This window comes from Cyrtonyx montezumae, unplaced genomic scaffold (genome assembly GCF_038088225.1).
Source record: "Cyrtonyx montezumae isolate F1298 unplaced genomic scaffold, pur_monq_1.0 scaffold_4, whole genome shotgun sequence".
Classification (NCBI taxonomy): Eukaryota; Metazoa; Chordata; class Aves; order Galliformes; family Odontophoridae; genus Cyrtonyx; species Cyrtonyx montezumae.
Genome location: NW_027072045.1, coordinates 16,411,487 through 16,439,344, shown reverse-complemented (window position 1 = coordinate 16,439,344; position 27,858 = coordinate 16,411,487). Strand labels below are relative to the sequence as shown.

The 27,858-nt window shown below is 39.5% G+C and overlaps 1 protein-coding gene across 1 annotated transcript; it reads left to right on the top strand.

The window, feature by feature from the left end:
- Positions 1-225: 225 nt before the first annotated feature.
- HTR7 (5-hydroxytryptamine receptor 7) lies at positions 226-24,610 on the top strand. Its single transcript, XM_065746179.1, has 2 exons — positions 226-869; positions 23,249-24,610. Exons 1-2 carry the CDS (start codon positions 343-345, stop codon positions 23,997-23,999), a joined length of 1,278 nt encoding a protein of 425 aa, XP_065602251.1. The 5' UTR covers positions 226-342; the 3' UTR covers positions 24,000-24,610.
- Positions 24,611-27,858: the final 3,248 nt, after the last annotated feature.

Genomic DNA, 27,858 nt, shown 5'->3' with positions numbered 1-27,858 from the left:
CGTGCCGCTGCGCTCCGCCGCCGTCCCGCCGTCCGCGGGAGGAGGGAGCGGGGGCGGAGCGGCGGCCGCCCCGCTCCCATCTCGCCGCGCCGCGCTCCCCGCCGCCGTCGGAGCACGCCGCCGCCGCTCGGGCCGGAGCGGGGCACGGAAGGGATGGTGCGGTGCCCGCCCCGCAGCCGCGCGGGGAGCGCCACGGGCGAGCGCGGCCGCTCTGGGGGAAGTTGAGGGTCGCTCCGGCGGCTGCGAGGGGGCGGGCGGCTCCGGGCTGCCGAGGAGGAGCCGGAGCATCCCGCGCGGCGCGGAGAGCCGGGCGGCGGGGCTCGATGGGCAGCTCGCGCCGCCATGGTCATCGCCCTCAACGGCAGCCACCTCTACGGTAACCTCCGGCCCTTCGCGCTGGAGGAACCGCGGGCGCTGGGCGGCGGGAGGATGATCGCCGGCTCGTGGCCCCCGCGCAGCCTGGCCAAGCTCGGCCCGGGCGGCACTCCCCCTCCGCTGCCCGCCGCCAGCCCCGCGCCCGGCAACGACTCGCAATGCGGGGAGCAGATCCTCAGCTACGGCAACGTGGAGAAAGTTGTCATCGGGGCCGTGCTCGGCCTCATCACCCTGCTGACTGTCGCCGGCAACTGCCTGGTGGTCATCTCCGTCTGCTTCGTGAAGAAGCTGCGGCAGCCCTCCAACTATCTCATCGTCTCGCTGGCCCTGGCCGACCTCTCGGTGGCCCTGGCCGTCATGCCCTTCGTCAGCGTGACCGATCTCATCGGCGGCGAGTGGATCTTCGGGCGCCTCTTCTGCAACGTCTTCATCGCCATGGACGTCATGTGTTGCACGGCCTCCATCATGACCCTCTGCGTGATCAGCATTGACAGGTGAGTGACCCCTGATCCTGCCATGCTGGGCACCCTCTGCCCCCGACGTTTTCCCGAGGAAGGAAGGGGCTCTCGATGGGCCTCAAGCACAGTGCAAGCCCTGCAGCCTCTTGTTTGAAGGAGCTGGGTGCCCCATTAGCTCTCAGTTAGCCATGCTGCTCTTCCCGCAGAGCCCCGGAGGTCACAGCCTCACAGCTGTATGCGTCTTTTTGGGGCTGCCTACAAATAAAATAAGTGGGCATTTGTTGCTGCTTTAACATGTGCGACGTGTGTCTTCAACTGCTTTATAGCAAGGCTGGAGCTGAGCTGCTTCTGAGGCTGGTGCTGCTATGACTCACTGGGTCTGGTGGAGTTTCACCAAGGTCGGAGCAGGCTCATTAGGTTTTTACTGCTATTCTGGTACAGCCTGGGAATAGCTGAGTTTCAAGTAGCAGAACCATTTTGGACAAGTAATCTTATGACTAAAGGAAAAATTGCACTGAGGTATTTGCCTCTCTCTATGTATATTTCATTTCTCCTTAAAACAATGATCCGGATATCCACATGGACATACAGCTTCTTCCAAAAACTACTCCAGACAAGCACTGGAGTAATAAGAAGGTGTCGATAGGGTGCAGGAGGAATTCAGGCATTTCCAGTGTTAAGGCCATCCTTGAGATCTCACATGTGCCCATGTCTAAGCTCTCCTCTGCAGAGGAAGGTTCACAGGTTCCTTTAATCCATGCAGGTCCCATTCTGAAATCAGATGCAGCCTATAACTTACCTTTCTCATAGCCTAAATTCTATGCTGGGCATTTTAACATCTAGAGGGAGACTGTTTTCCTTACAACTCAGCATGGCTAGCAGAAAGTGAAGAACTTCCAAACTATACTATGGGAGTTAATTGGAGTCCAATATCAAACAGCTGCTTTGACTCTTGTTTACTTCAGAAAGTTTTTGGAAAGGACTCTGCACTGAGTTTCTGCAGAAAAACAACCTTTCAAAAGAGCCCAACAATAACCAGAGGTTGTTTCATTCATTTCAGGCCAGTTTCCATTCATTTCAAAACTTCAATTTCTTTGTAAGCACTTTCTGCTCAGATGTTCTCTACTCTGTGAATTCTGCTTGGCTGGCAGTTATGTGAATGCTGCTAAGCATCTTGTAACAATGAAAATTGTACAGAGCATCAAAGGATTTTGTTATTGTTGTTTTTGCTTCTATATTTCCCATCTTTTAACTTAATTCCAGTATTGTAAGAAAATACAAGTAGACTTATTCTGTTTTCCTCACCTAGTTACTTTTGAGATAGGTCATTTCCTTTTTTACACACTTGCAGCATGAAATATTTTCATCCATTAATCATTGTTGATGTTCGTGTCTGAGCTCTCAATTTCTATTTCTAATAACCTTCTTAAGACAGGTTAACATAATCTCTCTTACCCAAATAAGTCTGTGTGACTGATTCACATAGTGGCAGTTTATTTTTCTTCCTTGTCATTGCTTAGCTTAACATCAGAGCTGACTGTTGTGTGCTGAGTGGAGGCTTTGGCTGGGCTGGTCATGGGGATGAGGAGGTCTCTCACTTCTTTCTTTCCATTATATTCCCCCTCTCAAACACAAACTTACAAGAGATATGGCTGGGTATTTAGAACAGAACATAGCCTATTATGAATGAGCTGTTTTCATTTACTGGCTTAAACTAGAATCATTCTCCTCTTGTCTGTTCCTGCCTATATTACTGAATGTTTGTGGAACACAATATCTTCGTAATTCATTATACTTTTATCTACTCCCTACTAGAGATCAAAATTCTGTCAATCCATGATGATGCTCTAACTTCTGTTACTCACAGCTGTGAAATAGTTAAGATAGGTAATATTGTAAATAGGAGACATGCCAGGAATTCATTAGCAAAACGTCTTGACCACTTGGCTTTAAGGCATTTTAAAATTCCATGATTTGCAATCCTATTTAAAAGTAAATCATCTTCAACTGCTGTAAGAGTGCTCAGACAGACCAAAGATGAACTTGAGAGGATAAGTAAACTTCGAATGGTATGTGGAAAATATGCAAACCAAGGAGTTGAAAAATAAATGCAAATGTTGAAGCGTCACCACTGTTAGCTACTGGTTCTTAGCTTACCTGCAGTTCTTTGTACATCTACTTAGTTTGGAAAATTTTGACAAATCTAGGGGAGAGATACCTTTGAAAAACCGAGTGCTTCTAGATAAAGTTCTGGAACAAGAGCTAGCAAACCACTGTGTATGAGGTGCATCAGAGGCCGCTTTCACAGGTGCCATTTTCTAAAGGCACAGTGGAAACACTTGCATGTTTTATGTTACTTAAGAGAAGACCTCTGGTGACAGAGCCCTCATAATAGCAGAGCAAAGAATACAAATATGAGATGAGCCAGGAAATCCTTAAGCAGGGCATCTTTGTAGTCTTGAAAGAGTCCAGCTGAGGGCTACAGAGATGATAAAGATGATAAAGGGCGTGGAACACCTCCCTCATGAGGAAAGGCTGAGAAACCTGGGTCTGTTCTGCCTTGAATAAAGAAGAATCAAGAGGGGATCTGAACCTCATCTATTAATATCTAAGCAGCAGGAGGCAAAGGGACAAGGCTGGATGCTTCTCTGCAGTGTGTGGCAACTGGACAAGAAGAAAAGGCCACAAACTGAAGCATAGGAAGTTCTGCACAAATGTGCATGGGAGCTTGTCTAATCTAAAACAAAAAGTTTATTACAAACGGTTAGGCAAAGTTTTTGTGGAGAGGTATTATGGTTTGTCGGACAAACAAATGTAGCAGGTAAAAAAGAAGTTTGAATCCCATCCAAATAGGATAAAATGAGTAAATTCCAGAGGCTTTTTGGGTTTTTTTCCACTTGCAGCGATATAAGCTATTGGCTCATGTCGCTGAATGCCAGCAGCTGGTAGGTCTACTGAACACGTAGAGGTTGTACTGCACAGCCCTTGGGGACAGACACATTTTTCACCTGAATTTCCAGGAAGATGCAGATTAACATGGAGTCTACAAATGGACCAGTTTAATTCTGTTGCACAAAGCATTTTTTTCCTGGTAAGACACATCCTGGGCGGCCTGTTCCTAAAGACTGTGTCACTGCCTGAAATAACACAGAAATGTCTTGGAGGACTCCTTTTACCATTCTTTCCTTCCTCTCTTGCTTTTATTTGTTTATTTATCCGTGTAGCAAAGTGTCAGCAAAATGTATCACTCATGTGTATAGGCAGCTGGTTGACAGCGGCCTGCAGGACAGCAAATGCAAGGCTCATGTTCTCTTTAACAGCATAGTAGCAGGGCCAGGCAACGCATTTATCACCCCATCTGTGTCTAAACACAGGCTCCCAAATAGGATACCTATTTGAGAAGAGTGTTCTTGAGGGCAAGGGTTTGAGATTCAAAAACAACCTCTCCTTTGTCTGAATAGAGCTACTTGTGCTTTTTAGTTTGCTTCTACTCTTGAGCTGTATAAATATTAAGGCTGCAAACATGCTAATATGCAGATCTCTTGACTTTGTACAGGGAGCACAAGGAGAAGCCAGTCTGAACAGGTCATTGTCTTCTATACAGAGTTCTGAACTGTGGGGTGATCATGAGAGTAAGGCCATAAAAATTTCAAGCTGTGGACTGTTAGGGTTTTTTATCTCCTATCTTTACTTTTATTTCACAGCACAAAAACCTTCACAGATCTTTATTACAGTGACCTGACATGAATGTATTTTTCAGGAATCTCTCATTTAAATCCTCACTTTGGGAAGGAAGCTGTCTGCTTACAGGCAGAAGTAAATCCAGATGTGACACTGACAAGTGTATTTCTACCTTTCCAAATTTCGAAGGAATAAACAAGTAAGGCAGCTTGATACTTCCACAGTCAATATTGCCTTTGTTATACTCTATCCATGATATGATTGGTAGCTTGGGAGAAATGTAGGAGTTACTGAAACTGGTGAGATATTTGTTCTTCAATGTATAGTAACCTACTTAAAGCATTTCTTAGGTTTTTTTGTTTGTTTGTTTGTTTGTTTACCATTTGTAGCTCTACTTTTCTGACTCTGAATTAAATAGATTGCATTACATTTAGATTTCTTTACATTTAGGAGAGCTTGAACAGCAGCAGGGAATCACAAGGGAAAGCTGCAAACCCTGTCTTAGTGGGTGAATGAACATTGAAAAGGAATTAATTGAATTTAATCTGGTGTTGTTTGCCTGCTGATTCATCATGTTATTCTGACCCAAGATAGCTACAGAAATCCTGTTTTGGAGAGTATCCACTGAATAATTGCATCAGTAGCAATTTTTAATTCAATTTAAAAATAACTTTTTGCCTTAGAAAGTAATAAAGCAACGTAACTATAGCTGAAGAATTATAACACTTTCTCCACACCCACATATGTAATGAAACACTTTTGGGGGAACTTTACCAGTCTGTATCCTAGCCAACAATGTATGATTATTCCAGATTTCCTTTAAATTGATAAGGATTTTCAATTCTCATGCAAACAGCATAACAGTATGGCTTTTTGTTGTTCCTGAGATTCTTATGCACAGGGAATGCTTCTATTTCCCCTATCTGTACGATATGTTTTACCATGCTCCACGTAAGTATGCATAATTTTGCTTTACATTAGCTTATGGATGCTCTGAAGTACTCACCCATTTCATGTTTCCTGGAAGCATGGCTGGAACTGAGGATTGCTCTCAGGAAGAACTTGTACATAACTTGGATATGAGGTCTTCACTACTTTAAATAGCATCTAGGTGTCTACACATTCTACATCCAAAACTGATTACCCAACCTGAAAACCATCAGCCTTTTCCTAAGCCTAATGACATCTAGGATGTGGCTTCTGTTCAGAATAGAACTCCTTTGCCTCTAGGCTATGGGTGAAAAGGCTGCAGGCTGTTCTGCTAACCTTGCTCGTTTTCTTCAGAATATATGTGTAGACAGGTATGCACAGCTAGATACCAAAAAGTCGTGTATGTCATTTATTTTGGATCTAGAATAAATGTAGGCGCTGACATGCAATGCCCCTGGCTCTAAGGCATTTTGTTCAGTGTACAGAATGGAACAAGGTATAGAGCAAAAATTTTTGTCATTGCTTTAGGCAATTCCTGTCCTTGCAGTCCTACGAGGTAGCTAGCACCAGCCAGACTCTGCTGCTTGAGAGGGGTGGGGATTGGCTCAACTAGGGTCCCTTCTGAGGTCCCCTGCTTTATGCTCTATTTAGGGAACCTTGGTATGGGGTGGATACAGGAGACAAAAGTACTGCAGTGTAACAGCTTTCTTCAAGCACAGACTGTGGGCAGTGAGTCTTCTAACTTTCACTGCTTTAGTTGCAAAGTGTGTTTCTTTGCAAGGTGTAGGTCCTCAAACCCTGCAAGGAGTGGAGGTCCTCAAGTCACTGAAGGCTTAAAAAAATTATAAAGCTTTGATTCATCTAAAAATAACTTAAGAGATAAAAAAAAAAAATAAACAAACAAAAAAGGAATTGCAGGAAAAGTACATGATGGAGTCACTACAATTAAAGTCAGTGTTGCAGAAGAAAGCTATCAATTTGGTAGCAAATTCCTAAATCTCAGAGGTATTCTTCCCATTGCTCAACCCAGCAAGCAAAGGTATTCTTTCTGAGTCTGTAAATAACTTATTTAGCTCACAAATATACAGGCAATAGTGATATACTAAAATGAAAATCAGAAGAAAAAAGGAAATGTTTTTATTACTTTCTACATAGTTTTTCTGATTTAGTCAACTTGAAGAAGAGTTACTCACATTGTAACCTGTTCTTGGCCATAGGGATTGTTCCATTGTCTTTTTGCACAGAAATCAGGCTTCCTAACTAACCTTGTTGTGCACAGTAAACAAATGGGAGGAGCAGATAAAACGTATTCTAACAAACAGGCCATTTTGTAAAGACATAATGACACAAATAAACCAGAGATCCTTTTACTACCAAAGCATGTGTTAGCTGTGTCATTCTGGAGTGGGAAGAGACATAAGATCTGAAGTTTGGCAAGAGTCTTGTGACTGCACTGTAGAGGCTGAAAAACAGTGGAAAGCTGGAAAACATTCTTTTACTGTTATGAACTGTGTGCATTTAAGAAGGGAACCATGAAGTGTGCAGATGCAGGATAACCTGGAGGTGACAGGAAAATATAACTGCAATTGATCGCGATCCAACATATATATTAATGAGGAATTATAGTTCAGTAAGTAGCAAGAGATTTCCAATTACACCATATTTACATGAATGCCTATTCTTGGAACTGGCTTGTTGCATTTTCCCCCCGTATTCCAAACTACCTTCCGTTTGCTTAACACTGGATGAGCTTTCAGAATTGATTTCAGAAGGGGTCTCTTCATTCTTGGGGCATCATCCAGATATTTCAAAGGAGCCATATAGCCTGAGGTAAGGAAATGTTAATTCACATTTTTGCCAAACAGGGCATTGTGGAGACACCTGAATAGTGTATTTCTTCCTGTCAAGGTCACAAAAGGAGATTGGATTCATTTCAAGATTCACAGGAATAATACAATGCTGGAAACATCTGTTTTTGAAAGGGGCTTTCAGAAATATCTTGTAACATAAATCACAAAAATACAAATATCTATCACACTATCATACAGGTGTGATTGGGCAGTGTAGCCTACGTATGCTGATACCAAGCTTTATTTGCCCAGAGTTTATTTTCTTGAACTGAACAAGGAAGTGTTTGTAGTCATTACACTGCATTTAAAGCAAGACTACTCGTACTGCTGGTAATGTGTTTTCACAACCTTATAAAGGAACAGAAATGAATCAAAGATTGCCTTGGAATTTTCTGGAATAATTTTCTCAAAAAAAGATATTTTTTTAATTTGCAAAAATCCTTGTAAATTACATAAGGGAAATATCTTATTTCTTGAAAAGAAATACAACATTATTTTTAATATTGCTTTTAAGTTTGAAACATTTTATCAGAAACATTTGTGCCAACTTTTTAAACAGAATATCCTACTTAATCTCCAGATGACAGTGTACATATGTCTCTGTCTGCTGCAAACTCCTCATGCAGCTAAGACTGGAGAGTGGAATTACAGAGTCTGATATCTGAGTTTACGATGTACTGGCATCATAAAGCAGTTATCAGTGCAATTGTTTTCCAAATGGTCGCTACTATTCGTAAGGAGCTTTTGGCTGGAAGGCCAAGGTTTCAGTTTTTCGCATTGCACTGGGGAGCCAATTATTTGTAGGATTGTACTACTTTTGTCAGGCATGACACACTCAGGCCAGGAAGTTCTCTCATTCCAGGTTTATTCACCCACCAAAACACTTGATTCTTCACAGTATCATGGCAAAATTTCATGGAGAGGTTGCTGCTGGTGATGAAGTGGACACGCCTCAAATCTAAATGGTATGCCTAGCGGGACATGAGAAGAGATTGCAGAGAAAGAGGGAAGAGTGAGCTAGCAGCTTTTAAATGGATCTGAGTATCAAGTCTGCCAGTAGAAATGCTGATAAAACACTTTGGTTCTGCCAACTTAATTTGAAACTTGAGTTCAAACCAGAGTTAGGTCACAAACTTCAGGCAATATGTGCTCTCATAATAAATATCATATGTTATGGCTCTTCTAAGTACAAGAAAGAGAACTAGACTACTTTATCATCCAAAATATATATATAAAATATGAAGTAGAAGCATCTGCTTTTCAGCTCTATGATTGTAAAGACTCCTATGAAATGAGACTAAGGATGTTAATGCAGGAATATCTACCCTGAAATTCAGAAGTTGCCTTTCTTGGTCTTCGGTAACAACATATGAAAATTATTGCAACCATTTGAAATCATTTGCGAAGAGTGTGAATACACAGAACTGAACCTTTTGCAAAGTTAAGGGTAAAAATCTTCAGTTACAGAGTTAAAGGCACAAGGACTTTTATAGTCTTTGCCACTTAGTCACGTGCTCTTCTCTTCTGTTGACTTTGCCACAAGATTTGTACGTATCAGTAAAACTTGTTTTTATTCTGTTTGAAGAAATATAACAAAATTAAAGAATGAATGCAGCAGCTTTTATTTTCCCCTTCTACCTTGCTGTTCCATCAGAAGGCTTTATATAGAACATCTTGATTATCTGATACATATGGGTGGTTCCATAAATATTAGCACACATGTAAATGAGGTAGTGATTCACATCTAGCAGTAAACAAGTTTTCTGGGCAATGTGCAGAGAGGAACGAAAATTCTAATAGTGCCAGCTGTTCTAATAGCATGCAGACCTGAGACGTGCAGGGAAATCAAGTCAGAACTGAGTATGTTCTTTCTGTCTTTATGGCCTCTGTTATCAAACTGTGAGCTAGCACAAGAGATCACCAAGGGGGTTAATCCCATCATGTACAGTACTTTTCTGTATATAGAACAAAATGATTATGATTTGTGTAAAAGACAAAAGCAAGGAGGGACATTACAAAAATAACCTTTTTTTTTTTTAAGTAATGAGAAACCAGGGTGAAGTCTATTCTTAGAGGTACATTGTGTCTTAATGAAAAAGCTGGCAACAGTTTTTTCCTGAGATGTATCAAGGAAATGGGTGGTTTTGGGTACTGTCAATAACTTGAAACCAAGTTTTTTAGCTTGCAGAAGTATATATTAAAAATATAACCAAAAGGAAGTGTACTTGTCCATTTTTGCTCACAGTGTTTTATGTTCTTTTAAGGGGTCAGTGGGAAGTGAAATTGGAGCCATGTGGAAGAATAACACTTTCTCAGGCAGAATCATGGAATCATTAAGGTTGGAAAAGACCTCTGAGATCATCTAGTTCAACTGTCAGCCCATCCCCACACATCCCACTAACCATGTCCCACATCTACACTGTTCTTGAACACCTCCAGGGACTGTGACTCCATCACCTCCCTAGGCAGCCTTCTAATGCCTGACTACTCTATCAGAGAAGTTTTCCCCAATAGCAAACCTGAAAAGCTGGGGAGATGTTGGTCCTGCAGGGTTTGTCAGACTGGGGAGCCTGAAGAGAAGAGCAGGCAGCAGTTAGCTTTGTCTTAAGGGTAATAGAAAACTTCTCAGGGAGCAAAGTAAGAATTTTTGGATCTCAGACATTCACTGAGTTGGGTAAAAGCAGAACCGAAATCAAAGGCTTGACTGCAAGGGGACAGTTCTTGTGGGAAAGCTGTGAACAAACTACTTTTCTGTAACACACAAATATACTAATTTTCATTTAAATAACCTTTGACTTTTCTAAGTTGGAAACTCTCAGGTGTTTTGGGTTGAACTTGTTTTTGTAGATGTAGCCCTTGTGGGGTCTCCACCCAACAGCCTTACGTTCAGTTCTGCTGACCTTACTCCCACTGAAGAACACTGATCAGTAACCTTGCTGGCATCGGAATAATCATTTCTCATCAGCTGAGTTTTAAGTACCTTCATTCAGAGATATGGCCTGTAACTACTGCAAGAGAGATGGAACCCCAGAGACAGAGATTTCTTTAAGTGCATTATTTATAATTTGACTCCTTTTCTTTAGAGATGCATTAGAAAATAGGGTCACTGGTTTTCAACATATGATTTGCACGTCTCTGGAGACAGATGCAAAATGTAACTGCAAAAAAAGAAGTCTGTAGTGTGTCAGAGGACTAGGAAATGTAGGGATTTATGAATCAAAGTGAAGAATACTAAAGGATTTACTCCAGCATCCCTTATTTAGAAATCAGCAATAGGCATAAAAATTAGAAGGAAAAAATGTAAGTAATGAGCACACGTAACGGAAGTGTATACTATTATCCAAACTTATAGTAAAATTTGCAACATAACTGTCATCATGAATACAAACTATGAAAATACGTTGTTATTGCCATGGAATAGTTCAGATATGCAGACCATTTACCCGAATTATTTTCTATAAACAGTTCTTCATGTGGGTTGCTAAATTTTGTTTATTTGCTGTAGAAGTAGACATTTAACAAATATTTGAAATACGAAATTCCCTGAACGAAGTCAGCATGTGTTGTCTGGCCACAAATTACTTGGAAGCTTTTCTATGCGTGGCCCAAAGCAGCTGCTGACAAGATGCAAAGCTTCTATTTAATAGCCTAATAAGCTGTTTTGATCTAAAAATAATACAGCACCGGCTCTAAAGACTTTATTTTTGCACTGTTGTGTACTTGTACTTCAGTTTCCCTTTTACCTTAAGAGTATGCATTTGAAGACCCACTTTGCAGCACAAGCAGTTTTATCAACAATGCTAATTGTAGTCTCTCAAGAGTCTATTGTCCTATATTAAAAAGCTCTTTTTGCTAAATGAGTCTGATCATTAGCAGAACACAAACTGTTTTTTCCAAAAATAATCCAAATTAAAATGGTGTGGTGAGATGTTCACCTGTAAATTAGACAATATAAAAGGAGGCTTAACATTTCTAAAACCTGGTATTTGACATTAAGCCTCTGCACTGCTGCCTACTTGGTGAAATGAAGGGAACACGTTATCAGGTAACCCAAATGCCTGGTGAGCTCCCTGAGATCTCTGTAGGCTCAGCTGTGGTGATTCATCCCACACTGACAATGAAGTTCTGCACCTAAATTCTAGTAACTTTCTGGAGACATTAGCCTGGCAAATGAGAACTGAGATTATTGGAAACTAGGTGCAGCAGTGCCCTTTGGGTGTTTTGGTCTTTATCCACAGATGGTTGATGCCACCACATCTCAGAAGTACCTTAGAGTTGCTAACCTACTGATAATAATAATAATAAGTATAAATTTTATAATAAATAGGTATAAATTATATTATAAAAATAATAATAAAAATAAGCAATGGGAAGATGTACTCACAAAGAGGTGGGAAGAATGGCTTCCTTCTGCTGATCCCACTTATTTCACTACTTCCACGTGTGTTATAGCATCTGTAAAATGAGCAGAGGAGGTCGTTGATAATCTCAGAATCCTGCTGTCATTAAAGGCTGAAAGAGGAGGGGGTCTATCATGAGCTGTGCCTATTTCTGATTTTGCTTGAAGTTATATAGCTAAATTCTGGAATGTGAAAGGACGTTTTAGAAGAACTGTGATCATGAAACACAGTATGGCTCTTATTCTTGGCACAGCACCGCTAGATAGATACCTGTCAGTAGTGGCTTTATGCAGAGGCAGCTTATTCTTCTAGTGTTTTGACCTGAGATGACTGAGTTGCTTATAATCTGGAAATCTATCATAAACTCCTTCTCATGTTTGTGGTGGTGTTTCTTTTGTTTGTTTTTCTTTTGTTTTTCTTTTTTTTTAAATTTGTCTCACCCTTGCAAGCAAGCTTTGCTTGCTGGTATTCACAAGTAGAGCATCACTGACCTAAATTAGAATACACATGTGTTTGAGCAGATACAGTGTCTTTTTCAACTCAGATGTTTTTATGAAACTGAGTTACTAAGATACTTGGGCTGTTTTTGTACCTCCATTGCAGTCCCAAAGTAGCCATTTCCCTCTTTTATTCAGTTTATGGGTTTCCATCTCACTTCCAGACCTACATACATTGAGAGTTGCTTTGTAAGAGGGTGACATCAGTGAAAAGTTTTACACTGAAAGATAATGACAATATTTAAAAAGTACTTTTCAAGAAAGGAGTTAAAAATGGTGCTCATTTTCTAGGAACAGTAGGTAAATGTGGCTAACATTTCCACAGCAGATATTATAGAGAAACCCAGGCACTATACAGACACTGCAAAAGATGCTTTGTGCCTTTGACAGATATTCCTGCATGTGCTAGCAGGATCTATTGATATACTGCGCTTCTTTTCCCTTCTGAGCTTTGGCAAAAAATTAAGTTTGAGGTAAACATTCACAATTTTAATATACATTACCAAAATAAATGTAGCAAACTTTTCCTGGGATTTTTATATAAATTCAGATCTGCCTTCAGGCAAATGCAGCTATGGACAAAGAGAAAAATGTCCAAGCAAATCAGTTCTAGACTGAGGTTCACCCATATTGGGGTTTAGTAGGGCACTTGAAAAATCATTGTCGGAATGAAGACAATAATTTGGATCATATCCTTCTAACATTTTTCCTGTCCCTAAAGAGGCAGGAATTTGGCTCTATAGAGACAGGAAGAGAAAGAAAGAAGAGGAGGAGGGAAGAAATGTGCTAGAAGGGTTTGTTCTGTAAGTGCATTGTCTGGGAAATTATGTTTAAGTTGTTTGTATTCAAGGAAGGAAAAGAGGGGACATAAATATTTTAAATAAAGATATTCCCTGAAGATACTTTCTTTTAATACAGTGGTATTATCAGTTCAATGGACTGTGGTTTTTCATTTCATTCATCACTTACTTATACTATGGAAGTTTCTGAAATGGTTCATTTAGTTGTACTGAACAGATCAGTCATGATTTTCTAGTTGGAGCTGTAGGAGGCTTTCATTTTGAAACACCATTATAACTTTCAAAATAATTCCTTTTAAGCTGATGTGTAGTGTCAACCCAAGTGTGACTCACAGTGGAGCTGGAGAAAATCACCTTAGCCATTTTTACATTATTAGTGTCTAACAATGGTTTTCTTTTTAAAAAAGACAGCTTTCATAGCTCTGAAACCAAGACCCCACACATTTTTTGCTGAAGATACCTGCTAGCTTACCTCAAGCGAAATAAAAAAACCCTTTGTTCTTGAGAACAATGTAATGGCCTGGCGTCCTGCCTGCACCACTAAAGCTGAGGAACGCTCCAGGCTGCATCGGCTGCTTCCCACGCAGGCATTGTCCCACGTGTTGAGCACAGGCCTTTCAGTACCTTCTTTGGAGGCCCTTCTGCTCCTTGCTGGGCTTTTCACTTTTCTGTAGCACATACGTCTTGGGACCCGCCTTGCTAGCACACACAAAGGAATCATCTGGTATGTGTATCTGTGTATGTGTGTTCCTGTGTAGCTGTAGGAGATGAAAAGTGACGCACATTGGCCAAACTGTGTCACAGACACTGCGGGCATCCGCCTGCTTCATTGCTCACTTAAAGTATGTTTGTGTTTGTGTGTTAGAATATAGAAATGAGAGAAAAAACACTGACGTGTTCATTACAGCCTACATGAATGCTTGCACAGAGCAGGAGAACCCTGGGCCTGAGGCACGTCTGGTGGTTGTCTCCTGGCACATCTCCTACATCCTGGCTGAAGCTAACAGGTTGGCCAGGCGTCGTGAGCCCTCATCTTGGCCACAGGACAACACCAGCCAGGATATGGGAGGGAAAGAGACGTGTGTTCCTTTAACATGTTGCGAGTTTGAGAAATAAACCTTTTTCTGAAAGCAGTAAAGCAGGGGAAAATAATGGTTGATTTAGAATAAACTTTGGCAAGAATCTGAAATCTTCATTGGTTTCGATGCCCAAGGAAGTATGGATTTGGTACATTTTTCAGTTCCTAATCTGTAAAATTTATTCTTTTAATTCCTCTGTGTTCTTCTTATGGGAAGCTGCCTCTGTATAACAAAGTAGGCACTGCATCTCAGCTGGAGCTTCAAGTTACTCTCCCTCTCAAATAAAAAAATAATAAAAAAAACCTTTTCCTATCAGCAGCTATTCCCATTCTCTACAGTGCAGCATTTCTGCCTATCAACTGGGCAACTTTTGTTAGACTGCTGACATGCAACTCATGTTTTCCAATACTGGGCTGCCCATAGAATCAAATTAAGTTTAGGAGCTTGAACCTTACCTTCAGAGGCTCATTTGCCAATGAGCAAATAGATCATCTAAAGCTGTACATTCTCTAATCTCATAGGCATTCAGCAAAAGATAGTGGTTAATGCCAAACTTCTGGCAGACTGTGTAGTTGGAAGAATGGTGAAGCTTATTGTGCAGGAAATAGAAATGCTTGGAAATAATGATTAAAACATGAGATTAACTCCAGAGGAACTAAAGGCCATCATACAGATGACTTACAGTGCCAAAGTGTTCCTCCCTAATTTCCTTATTACAGCAAAGAGAGAATGAAGCCACATAATTTCTCTGCTAGTCTCTTACCAGCATCCAGTGGTTCAGTCCTTCATCCCATCCCTCCACTTGCTTTTTCTGGTTCTCTAGGCTGGTAAGAAGAAAACAAAAATAAAACCCAGTACATCCCTGCCTCTTCTGCCTCGTGTGTTCCATGTAACCATGCAGTGTGTTATGGTTTTGTGATTTTTGTTGTATTGTTGATATTCCACATCATAACATCATAAAACCATAACACAGTGACATTTCAAGTCAAGCTTCATCCCTCCTCAGTGGCTTTGAATCATATGCATTCATGCTCAGCATCTTTTCTGCTGCTCCTCAAACTCACTGCCAGAGCTACAGTCTCCAGCCATTGCACACTAGTTACAAATCAGAACAAGTGAGTGTGTTTTCCTTTAAATTCTTTTCAAGGACAAAGCTTTCCCTACTTCTGGTCTCCTCAGTATCTGAGTGCTAAAATATCTTCTTTATCCTTGCAACTTGTGATAACTGATGAAGTATCTCATCATACACAAAGAACAAATAGTCACATAGACCCATAGGTCTACATATGATTAGATACTCACATGTAACTGTTGACCTGTCAAGTTGCACTGCATTTGTTTCTAGTTTTCTTTAAAAATTTTGGGCAATAAAAAGGAACAAAATCTGTAGTAAACAGAAATATGAATTTTAAATGAAACAGCATTTTCTGATACAAATTGAATGTAGTAGAAAACAGCCATTTTGTAAAAGTCTGTTTGTTTTATTTTTGTATTTATTTTTTCCTCCTTGAGTGAAGGATGACTTATCAAACAGCATAAGTCATACGATAGTGTGTAAAGCTGTAAGAGCATACCAGGGCCTGGCTATCTGGGCCTGTGAAGCACTGTGCATGTGTGCTGCAGTAAAGCACCCGAGGAGCTCTCAGTGACGTGAGGCGTTGCTTAAAAATCCCGGAAGCATTTCTGTGGGGAATATTCCTGAAAGATCTGCATTTTGTGTTGTAAATTGTACATAATCGTGTATTCTGATTGTTTATATTTTTTACTTTTTTGGGGGAAGAAGAGCAATATAGGAAGAGCCCTTTTGCCTTTTTCTCACTTCTCCTTCTACTATTGTTTGCCTGTTCTCACAGAAGAAAAACTGAGAACAAATATTACAAAAAGCGAACTTGCAGATCTCTGAGAGGGTGAAAGGTCAGAAGTACACAGTGTGTGACACATTTATAGTGTTGCTTTTAGAAACTATTTTGAAACTATTGTGAAATTATTTTTTCCCCCTCAACCCTGCAGATGGTCCAACAGTATAAAGAAAAATGGGAATCTACCCATGTGTGGCTTGCCCAGTTTTAGAGTTTTTGAAAAGCTAGAGGTTATTTATCAAGTAGTGGTGTGCAAAGCACAACTAAGCTCTCCGTAAACTTATCCTACTACGGTCAATAAGCAAACCACACATGTATGCAGGAGACCAGAGGTGAAGAAACCCACAAAAAGACTTGAGATGCTTTGAAAACAATTACAAATGGGAAGTCTTCCATTACAGCATACCACTTTGTTATAAATAATTCTTTGCCAATATTCTTCAGTTTTAAGATGAATTTATATTCTAAGAGGCTGGTGCAGGATGCAGTGAACTGGAATCTATTTCTCTTTTTAACTTCTATCTTTACACCACTGGTGGAGATGCAAGAAAGGAAAGTGTACACATACTATGTTAAAGAAGAGTATTTGCTGAAAACATGTTATCTCTTAAGAGTGTTTAGTCTATAATATAAAGTATTTATTTGGGTAATTGCATATTATCAGTCATAAAGTGTATGTTTATATGTTATCTAACATTTAGGCAGTGTTGAAATATAAACACATATATAATGCTTGGATCTTTTCATCCATCCAGCATATCATCAGGGGAAATCCAAAGGCTGCTAAAGGGTTTGTCAGGTAGCTAAGAACAGGGTAGTGACTGGTGACAAATATGTGATGACCATGCAGAGGGAAAATGAAAGGCAAAGGATAAAGTCAACTGTAAGATATTTGCTGAGGTCTAAGAGAAAAGAGGAATATCTTTTCAGAAATTGTGATGAAGATAAGGAACAAAAAGACACTGAGGATCTCTTTGTGGAAAAACAGCAACAAAAAGTTATGCATTTGTAAGAATGAAGGCAGACACATCCCCCTATCTGTGGAACAGAAGTTCTAGATGAGAAGGGAAAACTGATAAGAAAATACACAGAGCTAAGAGAGAAATGGAAATAAGGCAGAGAAAGAAATCAAAATAAAAATACCGTGGATTGAAAGAATGAAAATGAACCAAAATAAATGAAGAAAAAAGTCCATGAAAGTATAGGAAAAATGTAAGAGAGGAGAACACAATCTACTATGCAAATTATATCCTTTTATAATGAACAGATGTTTAGTTTTGATTGACTTAATCTTCCCCCACTACCAGGAAAGCATGCATTTCTCAAGTTCCGTCAAAAATAACCAATTATTTTTGAGAAAAAGAAAAATCAAATCAGAACATACTATGTACAGTAGCAATACAGTACTGCATTTATCAATACCCACTCCAACAGTGGGAATGAATGTCTTCCTTTTGTAAAAAAGTTTATTAATAGGAAGTGTATTTGATTAAGAGCAAGAGAAGGAATAATGGGAAATGTTTTTGGTGTTTTGATTTTTTTTTTTCTCAAAGCATAACAAATATTTCATTCTCGTTCTTCCGAGCATCAAAATTTAAGTATCACCCTTTCAATAATAACAATAACATCAGAAAAAGTAACCACCTAATGCTACAGGTACAAAAACATACACTGAAGATCTTTTTGAAGATGATGTTATAGCATTCAACACTGACTAAGGAGAAAATAGAGCCTTATCCATTTCTAGCAAATGCAATAAAGAAGCAGAATTTGGTGACTGTGCTGAGACTTTTTATAGCTATGTACTAATTCCCTACATGGAAAAGATACATTGTCTAACTAGATGGAGCACGGTAGTTAAACATCATCCTTTCTTTCCCTCTCAATAAGGGTTTGATTTTGTTAGTTGTCTCACTCTGAAATTGCACAATACTTATGTTTAGTTTTTAAATACATACCCTGTAAGCTGTCATACATGAAATGAAATCAGTAACTTTTTTTGCTCCTGGGAAGGAGAGAAGTAGTTCTGTTACTGCCTCTGAAATATATTCCTCTTCCCAAAAATAAACTGATGGTTATCATGAAGAGATGATACAGAAAGACAGGTACCAGGAGTGTCATGCGAAAAGTAAGAAGGTCACTTTTCACATTGTAACACCACAGTCTTGCACGTTATTGCTCATGTCTCACCATTTAAATGTGTTTCTATTTTTGCCCCATTGTTTCCATCTAAGTTACTTAAATATGTGATGAGAATATTTTCCTCATCAGTTTGTATATCTTGTTTATTTAAATGCAGTTCTCTGAGACAAAGCTTCTCCTATTTAGAGTGTACATAATAAAAAGAGGATAATTCTTCTTGTGTGTTATGACACAGCTATAACAGAAATAATACATTTTATTACTGTTTCAGCATCTTATATTTCTAGTTAAGTTTCCCTCTAGTGTATCAAAATATAAGCAAAAATAATAATTCCAGATAGTATTCTAGGGGTGTTTCTGAATGTTGGATAGGTTTCAGAAATGACATCATGCTCCTATTTTTTCTCTCTCTTAATGTTAATCTGAATTGAAGGCAAGAATTATGGAAGATCTAAGAGAATCACAGACACTACAGGAAGAGATTTGTATCATTCTTCAGAATAAGTTATTATTGCAGGTGAATCATTAGACAGGTCTGCATAGCTGTGGGCTGGCAAAGAAGCAAATGCAAGGAGATACAGATTGAAGCTAGAAAGCTGCTGGACAAGTAAAAAGAGCACAGAAGCAGGCAAGCATTTTTGTACCTTTAAAAAAAGAGCAAAACAGTTTTATGACACTTAAAAAATAGGAAGAACAGAGAAAACTTTGCATTAAGCTCAACTCCAATTCCAGTAGTAAGAGATAACAGAATAATATATAGAAATTCTCAATAGAAATAGCTGTAATATGTATCGATATAATTTCCACTACATCTTTTCCAGTTGTGCTCCATAGTAACACAATCTGCTTCATAAAAGCGAGGTCAGACAATGACAGCTGGTAAGCTGATTCAGGAGTGGTCTGATAGATCAGGTCAGTGACAGTGACTGTCCCAGCCAGATTAACTCTTAGAAACCATTGTGAATCAATTAAAATGGAATTCCAACATCCTATAAATCATATAGAGACCAGAGACAAAAGAATTACGTGTGCTTCAAGAAAAGCATAAATGATCTCCATGTCCTGGTCCATTCAATCTTTTATTGGGTTGCACTGGAGGCTTTGAAACAGTTTTAATGCCCTCAGCTGTTAGATTTTCTGCTACTCTTTCACTGTACTCTCATAGACTCATAACAATAATAGACAAGAATAGACTCATCTCAGGGTTTCCCTGTAGCTATGAACAATTCACCATTTTACAGACTAAAAATAACAGATGCATTTTGCTTTCTCAGGTGGGAACAGAGGAAAGGAAATGGATTTTCTATTGCTGAATAAAAGAAACACAAACACGAGGTTCAAGCCACAAAAGCAAGTGTCATGCTTGGTTAACCTCGAACGCAAACATGCCTGGCACTGCTTTTAATTCTTTGAGAAAGAATTGGTATCTTCTGCATTTGTAGGATTGCTTACCATTTCAGTCAGAAATTGAGATTAGTTCACATGCAGATTATGAGAAAGATCTCTCTGAAAAGTCTTTTCTTGTGAAGAGGAGATGCCTATGTCAACTCACTTCACAGTAGTGCAGGTAAAACAAACTTGTTTTCAGTTTCCTAGATTAGAGAATAATATACATATATTTTAAAGAGAACAAACTGCATCAAACCTTCCATCTACATTTTTAATAGAGCAAGATTAAATGACACACAGTGGCCATTCAGATTTTGCTCTGCCAGCAGTAACATAAATCAGACATCACAACAAGCAAATAGCTCTGAAGAGAATGAATGGGAAAAAGGAATACAGAGATAAAACGACGTGTCAGAAATGGAAACCAGGATCTGCTGTTTTCTGTTCCTTCTGTGATATGCTCTCTGCCCTCTGTTTGTGTATACAGCCTAATACATGCTGTAGCATTTGGGATATTGAGCATGCTAATAAGAAACAGCTGTGTGAACTGCAGCTCCAATGACAACGGAGTCTATGTAAGCCCCTGTGGGATAAAAATTGTTCTAATGCATTTTGTAATGCATTGACACAAAAAAGAAAAGCCAGAAAGAAACAGCAACAACAACAAACCCAAACCCCACACACTGATGTCCATTCCTCCTGATCTGGGCACCCACAGCACAGGAGGCAACTTCTAATCTTCCAACAGGGAAAGACTGAAGAAATGAAATTAGGCCAGAACTGGGGATGTGCTCATTCATTTGCAAATAAATTTACTCTGCCCCTCACTATTTGTCTTCTGATAGGTCTCTGTGGTCTGCTTCTACTCTGAGCTATTTGAGCATGGGACTGTCTTTCAGATGTCAGTGATCAAGCATAAGAAAAGTTCCCATAGTCTTTCTGTCACTGTATCCACTAGATGCTAGCAGCAGGTTGTCTAAGACACTTCTTTCTTGTATGAATGGCTGAGTTACATGAAGTGGACTTTTTAGGGAATTCAACTTCATTCTTTCCCAGCAGTAGTGCCTCAGGGTCCTACATATATATGAAATGATACCATAAGTTCAGCTGATTCACCTGTAGTGATTTTTGGAAGGTAGTAATTAAAGAGTAAGCATTAAAAAGTGTATTTTTGCAGTGCATTAGACACAATACTTTTGAAGCTCACAAATGTATTAAGTCTTGCACACTCTCTGGTGTATTAGACAGCAGAAATTATTTACATTATTTTGAAGTTGCAAGTAAGTTTTCAAGGGTAGCGGATTTCAAATAGAGATGAAAAGATAAAGTTCCTTCACTTGTGCCTGCTGACGTTTTTTCCTATCATACTACATTTAGCAAAATGGATAAGACAGAAAGGATGCTGGTGTATTTTTATGTTAATTAATGTATTTTAATTTCAAATAGCATTTTTGAAGCTCAGATAGCTTCCCAAAAAAGTGGTGCCAGGGCAAAACTAATGCATTTTAATTCTTTTCAGTATACTTCTGCTTTCATGAATTCTTTTTGTTATATTCTGATGCATCACAACACATCAGTAGACATTTAGCGTGTGAAGCCTACAGATCTGATTTTTACAGAACTCTAACTATTTTGGCTACATAATAAAATTCACCTTGTACTCATGTTATTTTTAATGACCAATCGTATGATAGCTAGAAAAACAGATACCTCAGGAAGGTGGATCAACTGTTAAAGATTTTTCTTTTAAGCACTGCACTGTGACATGTAAGCTTTCTGTATAAAGGATGCAGTTAGTTTTTGTGCAGCTCAGTCATGCTCAGACAAATATTGAGGGTGTGCCAGTTCTGTCCCAGAAGGGCTCCTGGTAGCACTGCATTTACATTACTTTGAAGGGTCTAGCCCTTAGATAGATGAACTCCAGAACTTCATCCAATTAACTATACTTTCCTCAATCTTGGACCACCTTTGGCAGGTCTCCCTTCTTAGCAGTGCAAGGAGTTTTGGCCATGATTGTGAAAAATAGAACTTTCCATAGCACCTACAGCACACCCAAGACCACTGGCACTTGGTTGATGGCTGTGTTCTAATGCTGATGGAGACATGAACAAGAAACAATCATTTTTAACACCACAATCAATGTTCATAAAGCCTACTGTTTCAATTCCAGCCAGTTTTAATACTCCCAGCTCACAGAACCACTGGGTGCAGCTTTACTGGCACAATACTGGGCTGCTAGAATTTGCTTGTGCATACTGTCAAGAATAGGATACAATAAGTTAGCTCTCTTCTTTATATAAAACTTCCAGTCAAGTAATGTAGACGTCAGTGACGTCAAGAGTGAATGTTATTACTCATCAAAACAGATCATTAAATAACGCATCCTTTTTACTTCCAAAACTGTAACATACCTGGCCCTTGTATAAAGCAGCAGCACTGGCCATAATTTACTGCATTGCAGTAAAATCAACAATGCAGCATTCTCCAGAGCTAGGGATATACTCATATTTTGATTTGCTAGGTGAAGAGAGAGAAAAAGTGCTCTGAAAAAATACTTATTCTCTCATCATTGCTTCTTGTTTGTAACCTTCAAAACCTTCACTGCGTAACTGAACATTGGTACCTCTTGAAACCAAAACCTTGTACACAATGTTTATTTTGAGAGAAGTGAATTCCATAGGTTTTCTTCAAAACTCTTCCTTTTTTTGGGGGAAGAGGAAAAAGAAAAGTGAGAGAAGTTTATGGGTAAGTTCCAGCAAAGCAGAAACCAAATTTCAAGGTATAAATGTTAGAGGGATGGGGAAAAAAAAAAAAAAAAAAAGCAAGCATCCAATTCCATAGAATGGAAAGATCCCACCATTAGAGAGGACACAAATATGTCTTCTGTAGTTGAGAGTAAAATAGGCTTAGGATGTTACTATTGCCTTATGTAGCTGAACAGCGAGTAATTTTGAATAGGAAAAAAATAAAAAAGTGGTTTAAGCTCTCACAGCTTAGGAAATGTATTTATCGGCAGACTTCACATTTTTCTATGGAAACTTGACACGCTATAAGCATGTTTCTTATCTGATTACAATTATTTAGCATTCTAAACTTAGCTTCTGGTAAAACAACATTTTTTCCCCCAGGTCTTCCTGAAGCAGCACGGCAGTAGATTGTTATTCTGTTCAGTAGAAGTTAGAATGTTAAATAAACACAATTTTTAATTAAATGATGATAAAAAAATATATTGTATTATTGAAATAATGTTTTCAGCATAAGTTCATGGTTTTTAATTCCTGACTGAAACATGAAGGCAAGATAAGTTTAGAGGCAGAGATCTTCATTGCTCATCAGTGCATAAGGTGAATGAAATTTAAGACAAATGCACGTTTCTTTTAACTTCAGAATTCACTTAAAAATACGCTATCTACTCGGCGTACTGAGCACTCTTCTGTACATCATTTATTTCAGAAATCAGCCAAATAAACTTTGGTTTCAGAATTTCCTTAATAGCAACAACAATAACAAAGGAATTATCTGTATGAAGTTTGTACAAATGCGTTAAAATCCCAGTCCCTTACGGCTGGAGATTTTCCTCTAGAAAAGAAGAGCTTTTACACAGTGCTCCAGCACTATAAATCTTGAAGTGAAAGATGCATATGAACTCACGAATTTGAAGTATGTGCATTGAAAAATGTAAAATGCAAACATAAATAGCCAAAGGTGTTATATTTAATGCCAGACCATGTGAAATAACTTCTAGCATTTAATCACTACACCGCATAATAACTGTGTTGTCATTCCAGGTACCTGGGAATAACAAGACCGCTCACATATCCTGTGAGGCAGAATGGGAAGTGTATGGCCAAAATGATCCTGTGCGTGTGGCTCTTATCTGCCTCGATCACCATACCCCCGCTCTTTGGTTGGGCCCAAAATGTGAATGATGAGAAGGTCTGTTTGATCAGCCAAGACTTCGGCTACACAATTTACTCCACAGCGGTTGCATTTTATATCCCAATGTCAGTGATGCTTTTCATGTATTATCAGATTTACAAGGCTGCCAAGAGGAGCGCTGCTAAACATAAGTTCACTGGTTTTCCCAGGCCAGAAGAAATGGAAGGGATTTCAATCAATGGAGTGGTAAAACTACACAAGGAATCTGAAGAATGTACTAATTTTTCACGACTCCTGAAGAATGATAAGAAAAACATTTCCATTTTTAAGAGGGAGCAGAAAGCTGCCACCACTCTTGGGATTATTGTTGGGGCTTTCACTGTGTGCTGGCTACCGTTTTTCCTCCTCTCGACTGCCAGGCCCTTCATCTGCGGTACAGCGTGCAGCTGTATCCCGCTGTGGGTTGAGAGAACCTTTCTATGGTTGGGTTATGCAAACTCCCTCATTAACCCTTTTATATATGCCTTCTTCAATCGGGACCTGAGGACAACTTACCGCAACCTCCTGCAATGCAGATATAGGAATATCAACCGGAAACTATCGGCTGCAGGGATGCATGAGGCTCTGAAGCTTGCAGAAAAGCCAGATTTTGTTCTGTAAGGTCACTTATCTTTTGCTATGATCATTTTTTGTTTTATCACTTTAGCTTTTCCCCTCAGATTTGAAAGAAGAGCAATGGGAAGAAGGCGGCTTCTTGAGCACTGTGATTCTGGTCACCAAGAAACTGGAAGGTGGCATTGTTCTTTCCTGTACAGCCTGCCAGTCTTAGTGAGCCTGGAGAAATGAGACAGCAATGAAAAGAATTTGGGTGCAAGGGAAAAGAGCTGAGATTCTAGATAGCAGAAAAGGGAGGATAAATGGTAGGGCAAGTCTTTTGAGCTGCTAGTAAGGAAAGAGCAAATTTGCTCAAACCAACCCTTTCCTTTGGTTCTTGGCCTTGAAATTTTTGCTGTAATAAAGACCATGGTGAAAAGTTGAATATAATTAATTGCTTTCCACTTTGTTAATATTAAAATAAAACGCTTAAGATGAAGCTGAATCAGAGAAGTTGTATTGCTGAGAAATGCTGTTTATAAAATATATACATCTCCATTAAGCTTTAATCTACTGGATTGCCTGGGAATAAAGTACATCATGAAATTTAATATTGCCTTTGCACAGAAACTGTGACACTGAAGGGACACATTGCACTTTGAAGGTGAATATTAGTTAAAGTAAACCGACATGGATTGCAGTTACTGCTGCCACGCAGCATGATTATCTGCATTGCTTCTGTGGCATGTAAAGATCTTGTCCTATATTGCTAATAGAACAAATGTCTTATTTGTTCTGTTTGTTTCAGGAGGTGTCTGGTCTTTGTCTGTCTTTTCTTCCTTAAATTCTTGTTTTTGTAAGTTGAACCCTTCTCTAGAGAGAAGAGACTATCTACACTCAAGGCTTGGTTTCTGTTGTTCTATGCCTAGTCCTTGTTCCACTATAATAGTTAATTCACTGTCTGGGAACACTTCTTTCTTGGAATTACTTTCCTTCCTAAATTCACTAAGAAGATGACATTAGGACATCTAGGCTTTATTCTTACAAACTGAATTTGATAATCACTTCTGATTAAAGTAGCTTAAAACCTTGCCTTGTGTAAGAACCAAGAACACGTACAATTTCTAATTATCATTTTGTTCTACCACAGCAGTCCACCCAAGTATGTGATTCTACATTCTACTTGTCCTCAAATTGGTAACAAAACTCTTCCATCTGTGGAACAGGGTCAAATATAATGTCAGATTCCCTCAGAAGCATAACACCCTTTGAGATAAATTCTGTCCCCACTTTCCCAAGTATTAACCCAAAATATCTTAGTCTGAATTAACATTCCTGAATTAATTTTAGCAGCGATAACTTTGTTCTAGAGTCCTAGTTCAAAGCCCACAGTGAGCACTGCAAACACCTGGGCTTGTGGGTAGTATTTAGTAGATATGTTAGACCTGGATTGACATGCTGAGCTCTGCACAGTGGGACAAACAAGCCATTTTAGATAGCTTACATTTATACAGTATGGCTTTAGATTTATACACTACGATACATACAGTCAGAGATACATTTTGGCCTTGTTTTTAGATAAGGTTAACTGTTTTGTAACAGTATATGATATGTTATATCTTTGCTTCAAAGAGTTTTACTAAAAAAGTTTCAAATCAAGTGGAAACATTCAAATTTCCTTTAAATATTCCCAAAGTGTTGTGTGGACCAGAAAAGATTTTGTCCAAGAATATCTAAAGCTCTGTTTCATAGAGCAGAGCTCATGCTTATCCAACCAGATTTTCCATATTCAGTATGAAATTATGATGTTTCTGACCCTGTTACCTATCAGATAAGCTTTTTTTTATTGTTTTGGTTCCTAGCAGTTTTCACATCATTTCACACAGGACAGAAATTGTCCTTTGCCCAACTGTCACTAAAGGCAATTGCTTTCCTCAGGGAAGGTATCCTGCAGGACTCCTCGTCTACCATCTGTTTCAGGTAACGGACCCCAGAAAAGAACAGGAATCCTTAGGGATTATGTCAGTCCCTGAAGTTTTGGAGACAAACAGCCATCTTTAATCTCTGACTGTGTTTAAAAAGAGAGTGCGTTCAGTGGAAAAAGTTAACATATTGAGAAGCTTACCACACTGCATTTCCCAAGCACATGGATGACACAGTGTTGAGAAAGTATTGAGACAGAACTATCACTGAGAGAGGCTCAGTCAATAAGCATAAATAATTTCTCGGGCTCTAGAACAATCCTTTATACTTAAAAAAAAAAGAAAGAAAAATGGAACTGCGGCAAAATATCCAACCAGCAGTAGTTTGTTCTTTAATGTGATGCTGCTCTGCTCTTCTGACAAAGTGTATTATGTCCATAGGTGAGTGAGAAGTCACCCTGTGTCTGGCATGTGCTAATACCAAAGCCTGAGAGAAGCTGCACCTTTGGGCTGTACATCCTTCCACATGTTTCTAGGAGAAAGGGAATCACACAGATGGGGCTGGGAGATAAATGGTGATATAAATCTCCCAGAACAAATCAGAGCACAGGATGGCCAGCTTAAGACAGAACAAAGAAAGTGAAAGGCAGGCATGGGCAGGCAGGCATGGAAGCACTTCTAGGTCTCTCCTTGTGACTGGCTGTCTTGTGAAAATGTACAAAAACATGGTGGGGACAAGGGTACATATTCAAGACTTTGAGGATGAGGACACCAACCTAACATATGTTGTATAGCCCCAGAGGAAATACTGCTTTATCCTCATTTTCTTAAAGGGCACCTGGGTTCTATAGCTCAGGGCTGCTCTGGAGTTACAGAAGTGGGGTGGTTTTTTTTGCTTTTTGATTGGTTTTAATACCAGCATGAAGTGAATCTCGAATTTAGCTAACACCTGTTCAGATATAAAAGCAATGAAATCTGAGCCAAATTATTTTTGAAAGAGATAGTGCACAGTGTCTAAATGTATAAACTGTAGTCACAGGAGAACATGGGCAGCTGTGAGAGCTAACAATGTGACCCCACACCTGGGAGTCTGGAATGTTTCCATCTATCATCCTTAAGCTATAGACTGAGATGTGAAAAATCCCACATTAACTACAGAACATGAAATATTTGAAATATTGCACACTTTCAGGTTTTCTGTGCAGACAGCTGTCTGTGAAATGATCGAGTGCTACACAGGAAAGGTCCAGGCAGGTCCATTGGGTTACAGGACAGCACAGTCTGGGAAACAAGAAAGCCTGGGAAAGCTATTGCAGAGAGTAGTTTTGCCTATTAGCTATAGTGCAGAACTGGCCTTGCCCCAGCTGGAGATATTGTCTGTGGAAACTCATTGCAGCATTTGTTATTAGGTGTGGCACCCACATGCACTATTTCTTGTTTGGAAATCTTAGTCATACTGCTGTGCGTCCTAGACCACCTTCCTACCAGCCATTACTCCAAAGCTGATTTTTGGCCACTGCTATGTGATTTCTGGGTGATGCTGATGGCAAGAAAGTGGGATGAAGTTTTGTTTCTGTTTACTAAACTGACACGCTTCCGTAATAGTTGCGTTTAGTTCATACGTGCACTGAACTTGTGTTTGCTTTCCATGGCCTCATGAGGCTGCTTAGCTTTTTTGTTTCCTCTATAGCTCTCAAGTTGGAATTTATCCTTCCTTGTTCTGACAGAAAGAAGCCTTTTTTTTCCATTTGGAATCCCTCTGGTTGATATCTCTGGGTAAATGTGGCCAGTTATACTGCCTGAGGAATTGACTGCTCAGATGTGCTGTGCCTAAACACTGGGAGATATGAAGTGATACTGGGCACAGTTTGTGCAATTTCACAGCGATTACCAAAGCCTGTGCTAGTACCTGGAGAAATCAGAAGACAGCCAGCACTGCTGCAGCCCAGTTGACAGCAGAAAGCATCTGCTACGCCTCTCTAAAAAGCACAAGCAGCCACTCA